At 38.2% G+C, this 13,399-nt stretch overlaps 2 protein-coding genes across 2 annotated transcripts; one reads left to right on the top strand and one right to left on the bottom strand.

Annotated features, from left to right (window-relative positions):
- Positions 1 to 1,314: 1,314 nt before the first annotated feature.
- Positions 1,315 to 5,267, top strand: LOC100261476 (protein NRT1/ PTR FAMILY 5.6). Its single transcript, XM_059739134.1, has 4 exons — positions 1,315 to 1,690; positions 3,010 to 3,227; positions 3,481 to 4,025; positions 4,253 to 5,267. The coding sequence occupies exons 1-4, from the start codon at positions 1,564 to 1,566 to the stop codon at positions 5,124 to 5,126; spliced, it is 1,764 nt and encodes a 587-aa protein (XP_059595117.1). The 5' UTR covers positions 1,315 to 1,563; the 3' UTR covers positions 5,127 to 5,267.
- A 1,518-nt stretch (positions 5,268 to 6,785) lies between these two features.
- Positions 6,786 to 9,130, bottom strand: LOC100245906 (aldehyde oxidase GLOX). Its single transcript, XM_002274727.4, has one exon. The coding sequence runs from the start codon at positions 8,591 to 8,593 to the stop codon at positions 6,965 to 6,967; it is 1,629 nt and encodes a 542-aa protein (XP_002274763.1). The 5' UTR covers positions 8,594 to 9,130; the 3' UTR covers positions 6,786 to 6,964.
- Positions 9,131 to 13,399: the final 4,269 nt, after the last annotated feature.

Genomic DNA, 13,399 nt, shown 5'->3' with positions numbered 1-13,399 from the left:
TAGTTGATAGTGCTCAGCCCCCAGCTTGAGTAGATGCCAGCATGAACTACTTTTTAAGTTTTGAGTCTTTTGACCCAAACCCCTCAACCGGAAAAAAAAAAAAAAAAAATTCGAATCAGGGCTTTGAAACAGGGAGCCTTTTGAGTTTGAGCTCCGGCCATCACCGACCCTTTCTATCATTTCTTTTTTCATGCTGTTCCTATACCAGCAAAGAGATACTTTAGATTTTTATCCACAATTCAAAGAACTTAAAGTCAAACAATTTCACTTTCATTCTATTATGATATTAGCACGTGATTATTTGGGCCGTAGATTGGGAAAGTCGCTTAGTCATATCATATGGAGGGAGAAATGGCCCATTAACCATCATAATGGTTTCGACCTTTTCTATAGTTTTCTTGGCCATTATTATAAGATGGTCTAAGACTCAAACAAATAATAGTCCAACTGCAATAATTTAATTATATGGTGATAAGCTTTTTGAAGCAAATCTAAAGTTTCAGAATTATGATGTCTCCAATATGGATGGAGTAAATGCAGAGGTAATCCATCTCAAAGAAGACCAAAATTTTGGTAATGGGCCTATCATTTCTGCCCCCATCGCTCCTTTAAAGGTTTAAACTACTCATAACTCATCCCCAAACATGACTTATTTTCCTTCCTTTTCTGGTAATCAACCAATGGTTTCATCTTTCTGTCTTCGGCCGTCTTCAAATCCGGTTGAATTTGACAAGGGGGCAACTAAAGGAAAAGGAGTAAAGGAGAGTGGAGGAAAGTGTAGTGCTGTTATCATTATTTAAATATATATATATATATATATATTTTTTAATTATAGTCGGTGAGAAATAAATATATAATATAATTTACTTGAGATTCGTATCTAATCGAAATCTTGATGTTGGAATATAAGCTTATAGGTTAGGACGTTGCTAATTACCCTACAACTTGATTTAAAATGCACTTACATGTCTGTTACTTGAGTTCGACACCATACAACTTCACTAAATTCACATTTTTGATTGATACAAATTTGATTCTAACTTAATTCATTCAAGTCAATAACAATTCAATAAACGTGGTATGTGAAATCAAGATCAAATTATTTGACATGGATTGATTTCATAATTAGATTTAAATATACGCTTGATAGCGAAAGAATGCAAGTGCATGCATTTTTTTTTTTGGGAGAGGGGGGGGGGCGGGGGTTGCGGGGCTTTTCAGGCGTTGGTCCCTTAAAGAAAAAACTGAAGAACGGGCGATGGATGTCATTCCCATCTAGGGACCAACAATGACGTCTTAGTGGGAAGGAATAATATTTTCTTACTGAAAATCATGGCCAAGAAAAATTATCATTTTTCATCTGCTGTAATAAACAGAATGGTCAAGAAAGGAATCCATCTATATAAGAAGTAGAGACCAAAGCTTCCCTCCCCACCAAAACATAGTCCTGCGATATCTCAGTAGATATCCTCTCTGAACCTTACACCCTTTTTGTATTAATTATTTCTTCCTACTACACAGGTAGTGAGGAAAATATATTGTATCATCCAACCCAAGTGAAAGATGGTGCAGAGACAGGAAGGAGAAGTTGATGAGAAGACATGGGTTTATGATTCTTCTGTGGATCATAAAGGAAGGCTCCCTCTCCGAGCTTCCACCGGTGTTTGGAAAGCCTCTCTCTTTATTATTGGTAAGGAATCTAAGGCTTATTTGGCATAACCCCTACGCTAAATCCAAAAGGATTCCTGTCTGATTATGCTCATGTTTATGCTCCGTTTGGCAGTAGGGAAAGTCATTCTTCTGTTCCTCCTTTTTCTTGTCCGCCTATCTGCTTATCTCAACCAAACAGATCATGCATCTAATTTCTAATTACTAGTTGCTTCTTCTTCCTTCTCTTTTATCTTGAATTAGTGTTATTTGTGGTTGCTCTTTAGTTTGATCTTTGCTTCTTATTCTCTTCAACAACATTACTTGTTCATGTTTTATGCTGTTATCATTTCAAACTATAACCTTATCTGCACCCACTAGATGTAGAGGCCTGGGAATTCAACAAGGAACAACCCATCTTCCCCTGGTTTATAGTACAACATACGAATAATTGTTCTCAGACTATTTCGTACCAAGAAAGAGAGAGAGAGAGAGAGATGAATATGACTGGAGGATCATTCCTAGGATAAGATATATTTTTTCTTACTGTTGGCTACTGAGTGTTAAAATCACATGCACTTTCCCACAAAGAATTTACCAACTCATGGAGGCCATGCATGTGTGTTCAAACTTCAAGCATAGAATTTGGAAGTCCTGCCAAAATGATTGAAAATATCGTACTAGATCTTCTGTTTTAGAAAGCTTCCTTTTTTTTGTTCTTTTGCCTTTTTCTTTTTAAATGAAAGAAACTAATCATACTCGAAGATAAAGTCCCACAATAATTGCCCTGAAACCTGTCAAGCAGTTCCCTAAATTTTGGTATCAAACATTTGTTTATGTTTTAAATAGGATTTATATGCAAGGAAGCCAGATGAAAACCAGCTGTAAAGGCAAAAGTAATAGCTCCAACTGTGTTTGATCTCATATTTTGAAGATTATTGAGAGGCTCAGGGTGGTCGAGGACCCTAATTTTTATTTTTTTTTACTTCAATTGAATGACCAAATTATAAAGGTATATGGCATCAGTTTTCATTTTTTACTAATTGTTGATTATATACACAACTGTATCAAAAGTGATCAAAATATAAGGGAAAGTGGAAAGTAGTGATAGTCATGAATTGACCCAAACCAATCAAAGATTTAGGTTCAATCATATCGTCCAAAAAAAATTAGTTTAGTCATTTATACCACATAAAAATCAAACAATCAGATGACGGAACTTTCTGGCCTAATTGATGAATTGTGTCCGGGTTCAATTCGAATTTTAAGATCATATTACAAGAGTATATTTTTATGAAAAAAACTGATGTTTGCTTTTCTGGTCATATGAAGGCTGATTTGATTTTCTGTGACTATTTGCAGCAATTGAATTCAGTGAGAGGTTGAGTTACTTTGGAATAGCAACTAGCCTGATTTTATACCTCTCTAAGGTAATGCATGAAGACCTCAAGTCAGCGGCAAAGAGTGTAAACTACTGGTCCGGAGTAACCACCACGATGCCATTACTTGGAGGATTCCTGGCTGATGCTTACTGGGGCCGATTCTCAACAGTTCTCATTTCATCCATTGTCTACCTCTTGGTAAATTGCATCTTTTAACTATATATATATATATATATATATATATATATATATTAACTATCCCATCCCATTTGGTGCTTGGTTCATCCCATCAAATGAATTCAATTGGACTATGTAGAGTCAACAGTCCTACGTCCATGGGCGGTGGAGATCCACACAAATCAAAGCTGGACTTTCACTTTGATATAAGTTCATCAATGAGTCCAGTTTACAAGGATTTGATGAAACTAATTGGGAATTTTGTGTTGAACAGGGATTGATTCTCTTGACCATGTCAAGAGTAGTACCAAGCTTAAGGCCATGTGGCGCAGGCACATGTCTGGAACCTAGGAAGGTCCATGAGGTGGTCTTCTTCCTTGCAATTTATTTGATCTCTATAGGAACTGGAGGGCATAAACCAGCCTTGGAGAGCTTTGGGGCTGACCAGTTTGACGATGATTACTCCGAAGAAAGAAAGAAGAAGATGTCCTACTTCAACTGGTGGAACTTCGGCCTTTGTAGTGGACTCCTAATTGGGGTCACCGTGATTGTCTATGTGCAGGATCATGTGAGCTGGGGTGTTGCCGATATCATTCTCTCTGTAGTTATGGCGGTTACAATAGTGATCTTCTGTGTAGGGAGGCCATTTTATCGGTACAGGAAGCCTATGGGGAGCCCCTTGACCCCCTTGCTGCAGGTCTTAGTTGCGGCAATTGCCAAGAGAAAACTTCCTTATCCTCCTAACCCTTCCCAATTGTATGAAGTTCCAACAGCAAAAAAGACGCAAGAGAGATTTCTCTGCCACACCGAGAAGCTTAAGTAAGCAAGCAAACTTCTAATTTCAATTAGATTCTGCTACATGCGATCCATGTCACTAAATTTGTTTCACTGTGAATTTATTCTTGTGCATTACTTAGTCCTAATAGATCGCACTGCACAAAATCTTGTGCCCATGCATTTTTTCTCTTCGTGTTTGACATGTCTGGACTTACCATAATAACAGAGCAAGTGAAGAAAACTTAATTTATTCTATCAATGTTTCACAGATTTCTTGACAAGGCTGCAATCCTCGAAGACAATGGAGATTCAGCGGAGAAGCAACAAAGTTCATGGAGACTTGCAACTGTAACAAACGTTGAGGAGATGAAGCTTATCCTCAACATGATTCCCATATGGCTAAGTTGCTTGCCATTTGGAATTTGCGTAGCCCAAGCCTCCACATTCTTCATCAAACAAGGTGCAACAATGAACCGCAAGATTGACAACGATTTTCTCATCCCTGCAGCCTCAATTTATTCTCTTGCTGCCATAGGAATGATAGCCTCGGTCACCATTTATGAAAAGATTCTTGTACCTGTGCTAAGACAGGCAACAGGAACCGAAAGAGGTATCAAAATCCTCCAGAGGATTGGTATTGGGATGGTTTTCTCAATGATAGGCATGATAGTAGCAGCCTTGGTTGAGAAAAAGAGACTTGGCGTCGTGGAGAAAAATCCGCAAACTGGTTCACTTTCAATGAGTGTGTTTTGGTTAGCTCCACAGTTTGTCATCTTAGGTATTGGAGATGGGTTCAGTCTAGTGGGCCTGCAAGAGTACTTCTATGACCAAGTTCCTGACTCCATGAGAAGCTTAGGCATTGCCTTCTACCTTAGTGTGATCGGAGCTGCCAACTTCCTCAGTAGTCTGTTGATAACAATCGTGGATCACGTAACAGAGAAGCATGGGAAGAGCTGGTTTGGTGTGGATTTGAACACTAGCCGCTTGGACAAGTTCTACTGGCTGCTAGCAATCATGAATATGCTCAACTTGTGGGTATATGTGATCGTGGCTCGCCGTTATTCTTACAAGAATGTGCAGAGAAGTGCAGCTGTGGCTGTGGCCGACTGCTATAATGGTGATGGAGTAGGATCAATGGCTTGATATATATGTACTTTAGATACTTTTGTGGATATGCCATTATTGCTTTGGCATATGTTATATAATGGTCAGTGAACAGAAAAAGGCTTGAAGTGTTGTAGCACATGAATGGTTGCTTGCAATTGAAGTATTTTCCTTCTTAAAGTTTCATCTTTATTAATTTACTTGATAAATGTCACGTGCCGAAGCTATTTATCTCCATTGTGCGGACTGCTGAAGGATACAACTCCGATCCATATAATGGAATGCCTCTCGACATGAAGTGCCTTACCAGGAAAGCAAACATGCAACAGCTTAGCCAAATAGATCACTTGAAACCCTATTTTGTAGGTCATAAGTTCAGAACTTGGAATTTCATAAAATTCCTAATAGGAATTAGAGAAGTTAATGAAATGTGTCAGTCACCGAACCTCAGGTTTTGCCTTCCTTCTCTTTTGTTTTCTTCTTTTTCCCTCTTCGGAGCCATCAATACCCCCTTTTTGGGCTGCAACTTTAAGTAGGTCCAACATGCCAAAGCCGTGCCCAATCCAAGATTCAGGTTGGCATGAGTGAGAATTCAAGGAATTAGAGTCAAAAATACCAACTCCAAAATATTAAAATACGAGAACTAGCACTGATGATTGAGATAGCCTATTAAAACTTGAACTCACACATATGGTTGGTAAAAGTGAAGGTTGCACGTAATGGTCTCCAACGGGCGGGCCGCGCCAGGCCGTCCAGAAACGGGCTCGGGCCCGACGGGCTTGGGCCGGGCTTTAGCCCGTCGGGCCGGACCGGGCCTAAAGTATGCCACGGGCCGTGGGCTTTTTGGAGACCCTTAGTTGCACGGATCTCAACTTTATCCTATTTATTCAATATATTTCGCATTTTTATTCTATTAAAAATATTAAATGGTATCAAATAGGTATACAAATTTCTCATACCTACCTCACCTCTCTCCGTTTATTTTTAAAGAAAATATAAAAACTTTTCTTAAAAATTTATTTTTAAATTTTTTTAATTATATTCAAATAAATAATTAAAATATTATAATTTTGTATTGAAAAGTAATTATATTATTAAAAATAAAAAAGTAAATTAAATTAAATTAATTTTATATATAATAAAGGTGGGGAGGGAAAATATCCAAACCTGTCTTATGTCTTAAAAAAATTCTCAAATAAACCCCTAATACATTTATTTAGATTTCTCATTCATCTCATTGTCATTCTTATTCACACATGATTATTTAATATTTTTAAATTATATTATTATTTTATTTAAGATATGAAATATAAAAAATATGAAAAGAATAAAGAATAAATTACAATATCTCTCTTTTTTAACTATCTAAAATTAATATGTGTCGTTTTTGTTTAATTGTTAAAGTATTTTAGAATGTTAAAATTTGAGATTATGATTTATCATTTATTTTAAATTAAATAAAAAAAGTGATAAGTATTTAAGGTTTTTGAGATATTTAATATATAATATTTTATGTTATAAAATGGTTCATATGATATAGATTTTAAAATAATTAGTAAATAACTTGAGTTCTCATGGGTTGATAAATCCCGACCCGATTTGTGGCGGGTTGGATATATGGACAGGTGGCGGTCCTTATTTATCTGGCCCATCCTAGTCCTTTTTTTTTCAGAGGGTTTCAAGTTCAAGACAATGCAGTAGGTAAAATAAAAGTTGGATTGATATGTGCAAATTGGACATTACAATTTAATAAATTTAACATACTTTTTCAGACAAACCCACCTCCATTTCTTTGAAATCTCGTGACTGATAGAGACGTTTAAGAGCAAAATAAAATAATAATGATAATAAGTCACAAGAAGAAAAAATTAAGAGGCTTATGGGACCAATTGGACCCAGCGTGCAACACTTGGTACCCCCAAATTGACTGCAAACATCATATAATACCCCGGCGGAGCGATCTTCCCTCCCGGCGGTGCTGTACAGACAATCCGGTAACGTTCATCAGCGTCGGGCACGGTGGGACTAACGGTCAATTTCACCAGTCTCTGTCCTTGCGAAAACGAATGTGTGGCAAAAGGAGCGCTTGCCAAGTTCACTTCCATTGACCCAACAACCGGCAGCGAAACCGATACGAACACATCAAATTGCTCCCCGAAACGGACCATTTCGGGCGATTCATCAATCACCGGACGAATATTTGCTTTGTCCGCAAATAAGTACTCGGGCGAAAATGCCTCGATTCGCAACTCGGTGGGAAATTCCGCTGCGAATTTGTAGAAGTAATGTGGGTTACTTCCGGCGATTAACACCCTGCCGTCCGGCAGCAAATTGGCGGTGGAGTGGTACATCCTGGGCACAGTGCCCGGGGTCAGTGTCATGAAGCGTAACCCAAGCGGTTGATTTGGGCGATAGAGAAGCGGGAAGAAACAGGGGCTAGAAGCCAACTCGAAACCTTGAGACCCAGCTTGGGCTCCATTTATGATCAAAACATCTCCGGTGGGGAGCATCACCATATCACCCATGATCCGACCAAATGGCATGTCCTCCATTTCCCAAACCGGGTGGGGCGAAGTGGCCACTATGCGGCCACAACTACCATGCGCAGGGGTGTCAGTGCTCTTCTGAATAAAAGCGCCGAATTGGGCTCCACCACATACCACGATTATGGCCATTGAGTAATCTCCCTCCAGAGCAAGCATCACCGATGAACCAGCCGACGGGTAGTTTCGTGGGCCTCCATCCAAAGGTGGGTATTCAAGCATGACTTTGTTACTAGTATAATCGTACATTACTGCTTTATTATTGGCGAAAATGAACAAGTGACCGTTGGGAAGAAGGTGAACGTAAGGGTACAGATTGTCCATCTGCTTGTCCTCTACGTCACTCAGAAACGGCAATTGCACGGCGCCGCCCTTCCTTGGCGGATAATATTCAACACTGTTCGCGGCTCTACCGCCGACGATGATGACAGAGCCGTCGGGTAAAATCTGGTTGGTAGCATACCACCTCCCTGTTTCCAGCTCCACGTCTTTGAGCTCCTCCCAGTCGCAGAAACCATGTGGGCCGCAAGGTACGAACTTTCGTATCTTCTTCACACCGTCCAAGTCGCCTCCCGTCTGTAAGAGTGAGCCGTCCGGAAGAAACTGGCCGGAGGAGCACCAGGTGTCGGTGAGGATCTTGAGTGGGCGGATTTTGTTGGTGTTGAGGTCGAGGATGACAGAATGGGCGTAGCAGTCGCGTTTGAGAACTTCGTCCTTTGGGTCGTAGCGGCAATGGCCTTTAGGCAGCATTTTCCGGGAAGGGCCAATGTTGGTCCGGTCTAGGAGGACGACCGTGCCGTAACGTGTGACGGCAGTGTGCATCGAGGCTATACCGGCGTTGGGAACGATGAGTTCCCATGTGCCAGGAAGATCTGCAAGTGCGACGATGGCGGCATCCAAGATCATGAAAGCAAAGAGGAATACAACGCATTTCCAAGGAGAAGGAGAAGAAGAAGGGTCCATTGAGTGTGGGGCAGTGAGTGAGCGAGCGAGTCAGTGGCAGAGAGTGTTCATGTACTTCACTTGAAGTAACGGATGACTCACAATAAGACAAAGAATGAGGGAAGGAACGTGAACCGTCGATTTGAGCACTGACGACGAGGACGATACTCGTATTAAGATAGTGATAATGAGCTGGAACGATCCCATATCAGTCCGAGCAGGGGTGACACGTCATCAAATTCGAGTCTGTTTTCTTTTTTTGGAGTGAGGCGTTGTGGGGTGATCCTTGCAAAGGATGAAGCCATGAGGAAGGGAATATTATATAACATAAAACAATAGGTATGAGTGGGGGGCCCCCACGTGGCTAGTATCCAACCTGCTCTTCTTTTGGTTTCTGCGAGTGGATAGGGTAGCTAATGTGACGGCAGAGGAGGGCAGAAGCGTTACTTGCCATTTCGTGTATTTCTTTCTTACCGATTAAGCATTCGCATCACTTGATTTCACCATCATGTAGATTTAAAATTCATGAAGCGTGGTAATTAATTACACCAATGTCACCCCCACGGCCCCACCTACGTAATCCACTTCTAAAATCTCTTTCTTTTGAAAAAAAAACCCCACATATGGTAACAACCTAAGCCCATCTTTCAATAGGCTCCCATGTCGGCCATGTGTTGAAAGGGCGATTCAACGCTAAATTTTTCATTTTTCATTTTTCATTTTTCAAAAATTGCAATCCGATTGTTACAGCTTGGACGACTCCGGAGAGGAGCCATCTTTAATGATTGTTATGATACAAGAAGAAGGCCAATGTCCAGTTGTGTTCAAATGGTGCCTGCTCTTCTTCACACACACACACACACACTATATATATATATATATATATAACACACACACACACACTATATATATATATATATATATATATATATATATATATATATATATATATATATATATATATATAACACACACACACATATATATATATATATATATATATATATATATTACATGGAGGGAGAGAGATAAGAAAGAATAATTGACAAGTGCAAATAAAATATATTATTTATCTATACATTTTTAATTGGGAAAGCAGGGGACATCATAATTTGGTTGGGCTTTTCTTGAAATCGTGGAATCAAAGTGAAGATAGATCGAAAAGACTGCTTTATAGGGGCTTGAGTTGGAGGCTGCTAAGAAATTGGTTTAGCTTTAATCATACACACTCATACCCCGTGAGGTGATTGGGCATGAAGCTGTGTGTTCAGTTTAACAAAACTGATTAAATTGCAATAATAATGGCGATGCATCTGAATAATGGACTATTGGACATCCAGACTAGTCCAAGGTGAGATGTTTAAGTGGGCCTGGGCATGTTGGCCCGTAGGACCAGCCTAGACTCACAGAGACCAATCAACTACCCAATCGAATTGGGTACAGACTACACATCAAACACCACCGCATATCTTGACAAGAATTAGAACTATTTGTGTTTGGGAAATTAATGATTCTTAAATGAGGAATGGATAAATAGGGTTTTGTTTTGTTCTGGAGGAAAAGAAAGTGGATGGATTTTCTCAGCACACAAGAAAACTTGCATCCAGATGATATACAAGTTAGTCATGTTGGTGTAATGTAATCTTTGTTTTGTTGAAGCTGGGTACTAGGAAAAACCATTTTTCCTTAAGAGAAGCAAACAAGCCCAAGAGAATGATGAGGGAGACGAATGTTGCATACCATGCATATTGGGGTGGGCGGAAACGGACACCATAGTGGGAATCAGTAATTGAAGGTGTGACAACTGGCAAGGAGAGCAATAGACTTGGGCTGTTGTTCGAGGCTGTTTGGACGAGGGTTATTAATTGAATGCATGGTGGTGGGCATTTCACAGGTAGACACGGTGAAGTGGTTGCACTAAAGTGTGGCAAGTTTTCAATTTTTGTGGGAATTCGCTAGCTAATTTTCAAGGGGTAGTTCATTTGCTAAAACCCAAAGGTTCAATTATTGATTTCACGACCAAAAGTTCTGAAATTTTATAGGGAAAATGTATTATTGAATATAACCTAGGATTAAATTATTGCGACAATGAACAAATACCAGTGGTTACATAGAAATATTATAAGAAAATTTAGAAAAAAAAAAACAAGAGGAGAACGGAAATTATGAAAATTCATAAAAATATTTTTTAAAAATTAAAAAATAATAAAACATATATCTAATTAGAAAAGTTATTTATTCGTGATTCAAATGGCCCCGTGATTGAATCATGTATTATTAAAATTAAAATTAATTATTAAGAATTAAAAATAACGAATTCTAATGAAATATTGAGAGCACCCCCCATCAAGCCAATAAATATTCCAATAAAAAAAAAAAGCCCATACAAGGTACAGGAAAACTCTTGAAGTTTTATAGCCCAAAACAAAACTGTGCATGAGCAGAAAACGTGAACCAGGAAACCTAAAAACATAGTCTTCAAACTTCAAACTTCAAACAACAGAAGACCAAAAAATAAAAAGTTAAACACATACCGGAAGCAGCACTTCATCCATTCGCCTCGGCAGCTTCAAGCCTTCACCTGCGACTGTTTTGGGTGCAGAGACAAGTTTCGTACCATAAGAAAACGAATTTGCTCTTCACCTTCACCTGCTTCCCTTTGGTTGCAGCCAGAGACTAGCTTTGACTCAGCTAGTTTCCGCGTTACCAATTCCTTTTATTTTTGAGCATCGATTTGAGGGTCAGATGAATAATCAGAGAGTAAGGAACCTCCGAACAATAAAACGACGGAGAAGGATTGCAAATGTGCAAAGAAATTGGGATCTGAGGGACTGAAGGGGAAAATTTGAAATTGGGCTATGAAACGATGTCGTGTGGCAACACCAAATTGCTTTTGTGAGTGTAGGCTTGCAATTTCGGATCCAAACCTCCTAAGAATACCCGTGGTTTTCTATCTCTTCCGTGAATTTTCATGTTAAATCTTGTGTCATTAGTTTATTATCTCTATCTCTTCTTTAGTTAATTCATTGGATTTATCCCGATTAAGAATGTTACAATATTTTAATGAATAGATTATAAGACATTTAAGCTGAAATTTGTTTAATAAATTATTAAAATGGTTTTAAATAATTTATAGTATGATTTATGAAATAAAGGATATTTAGATTTGTGTAGTTTGAAGTTAATATAAATTTTGATCAAAGAATATTGTTACATGTGAATTGTATTAATATCATTATTAAATTATTATAATTTTTACGTGTGATTTGACTTAATGTATTTGGTGATGCAAAAATAAGGTACCCTTGGAATGGGGTGTCGGTATGTCTCCCAAAGAGAAAGATAGTGTTAGTCTAATACTACCCCTAAGGAGTTACCTTTTCGACTTACTACCTCCAAGTCAAGTCAAGTTCATGATTTGATTATCAACAGTATCATTTTGACAAACCGTATTGTATTTTGGTGTTTAGTTAAAAAGTCTGCAAATGACCCATGATGGCACACAATTTCCTTATTCTACACGCATGATCGTTGTATAAAATGAATACTTGGGACATAAAGGATCCAAGAAAAAAGACTTTAGAAAAATATACATATCTAATATTAAAGGAGAAAACTATTAATAATAAAAAAATTTGAGGAGGGAAAATCATTCTTAAAAGACTTTTTCAAATCATTATAAAACACTTATTGACCATTCTTCTAAATGTAATCCATTGTTGAGACTCACTCGTAACTCTTATTAAAATAAATAATAAACATATACATGTATTTTCAATCTTTTGATTCAATCAAATTACAGTCCAAATTATAAATGATTCAAATGAACAATTCAAATCAGAGAGCCCATAGATACATAGTTGAATTGGTTTGAGCAACCGATGTTATTTGATTTTTAAAACCTTCAAAAAATAGATGATAAAAAATAAGTTCAAACAACTAACAAATTCTAATATAATTAACATGATAATGCCAATATGAGAAATATAAGACAATAAGACTAATAATGTTAAATTGATAAAGATAAGTCTCTCATGGCAATACCATGTTGTCACAAGAAGAATTGACTTCCTCTGGCATATGACTCCAGACCTCCAAAACCATTATAACACTAGCATCATATTAAGCTTCCAATTACCTCCAATCTATCTGAAGGTTGCAAGCAAAACATATACACGCATTAAAAGATGTATAATCTTATAAAGGAAAATATGAACAGTCTGAGAAGTTAATAAAGAAATGAGGAAGAAGGAAAAAAGTTAGTAGAAAAATGCTAGGATGTGTGAAAGCAGAGGGTGGGGCTGGGACTGAATTAATTTGCAGACATGTGATGGAACACAATCAAAGGTGGATGGTGTGCACATCCTAAAGCGTCACTGCTTTCTTAAATATGCACACCTTTGCAAAGGTGCCTTTTTTGGGAAGATTGAACAGCAAGTCTGGAAGTATTACATAAATAACCAAACAAGTTACAGCATGCCGGTAGTTCTCTAGTCAATTCCAACGGGCTCATGGGACCAGCCACCTCACTCATGGCTGAAAAAGGTGAGAACGATTTCTACTTGCTCATCACAAGATGCCAAATGGGCCTTTCGTGGACAGTCGATCGTAGCACATCATCTTCCATGGGTTACATTTTCTTTTGAATCTCGCAACTAGTCACATTATTTGGTGAATCAACCATTTTGATTCTTTCTTCGACACGTCCCCCCCACCCCCAATATACCCGATTCAACCATCAAAAACCACTTTTCCATTAAAAAAAGAAAAAAAGAAAAAAAAGAAAACCCTTCATCGGATCGTCCCATAACATCCAATCCTTTGTAA

This window comes from Vitis vinifera, chromosome 8, assembly GCF_030704535.1.
Source record: "Vitis vinifera cultivar Pinot Noir 40024 chromosome 8, ASM3070453v1".
Lineage (NCBI taxonomy): Eukaryota > Viridiplantae > Streptophyta > Magnoliopsida > Vitales > Vitaceae > Vitis > Vitis vinifera.
The sequence above is the reverse complement of the archived record's forward strand: the minus strand, read 5'-3'. Positions and strand labels throughout refer to the sequence as shown.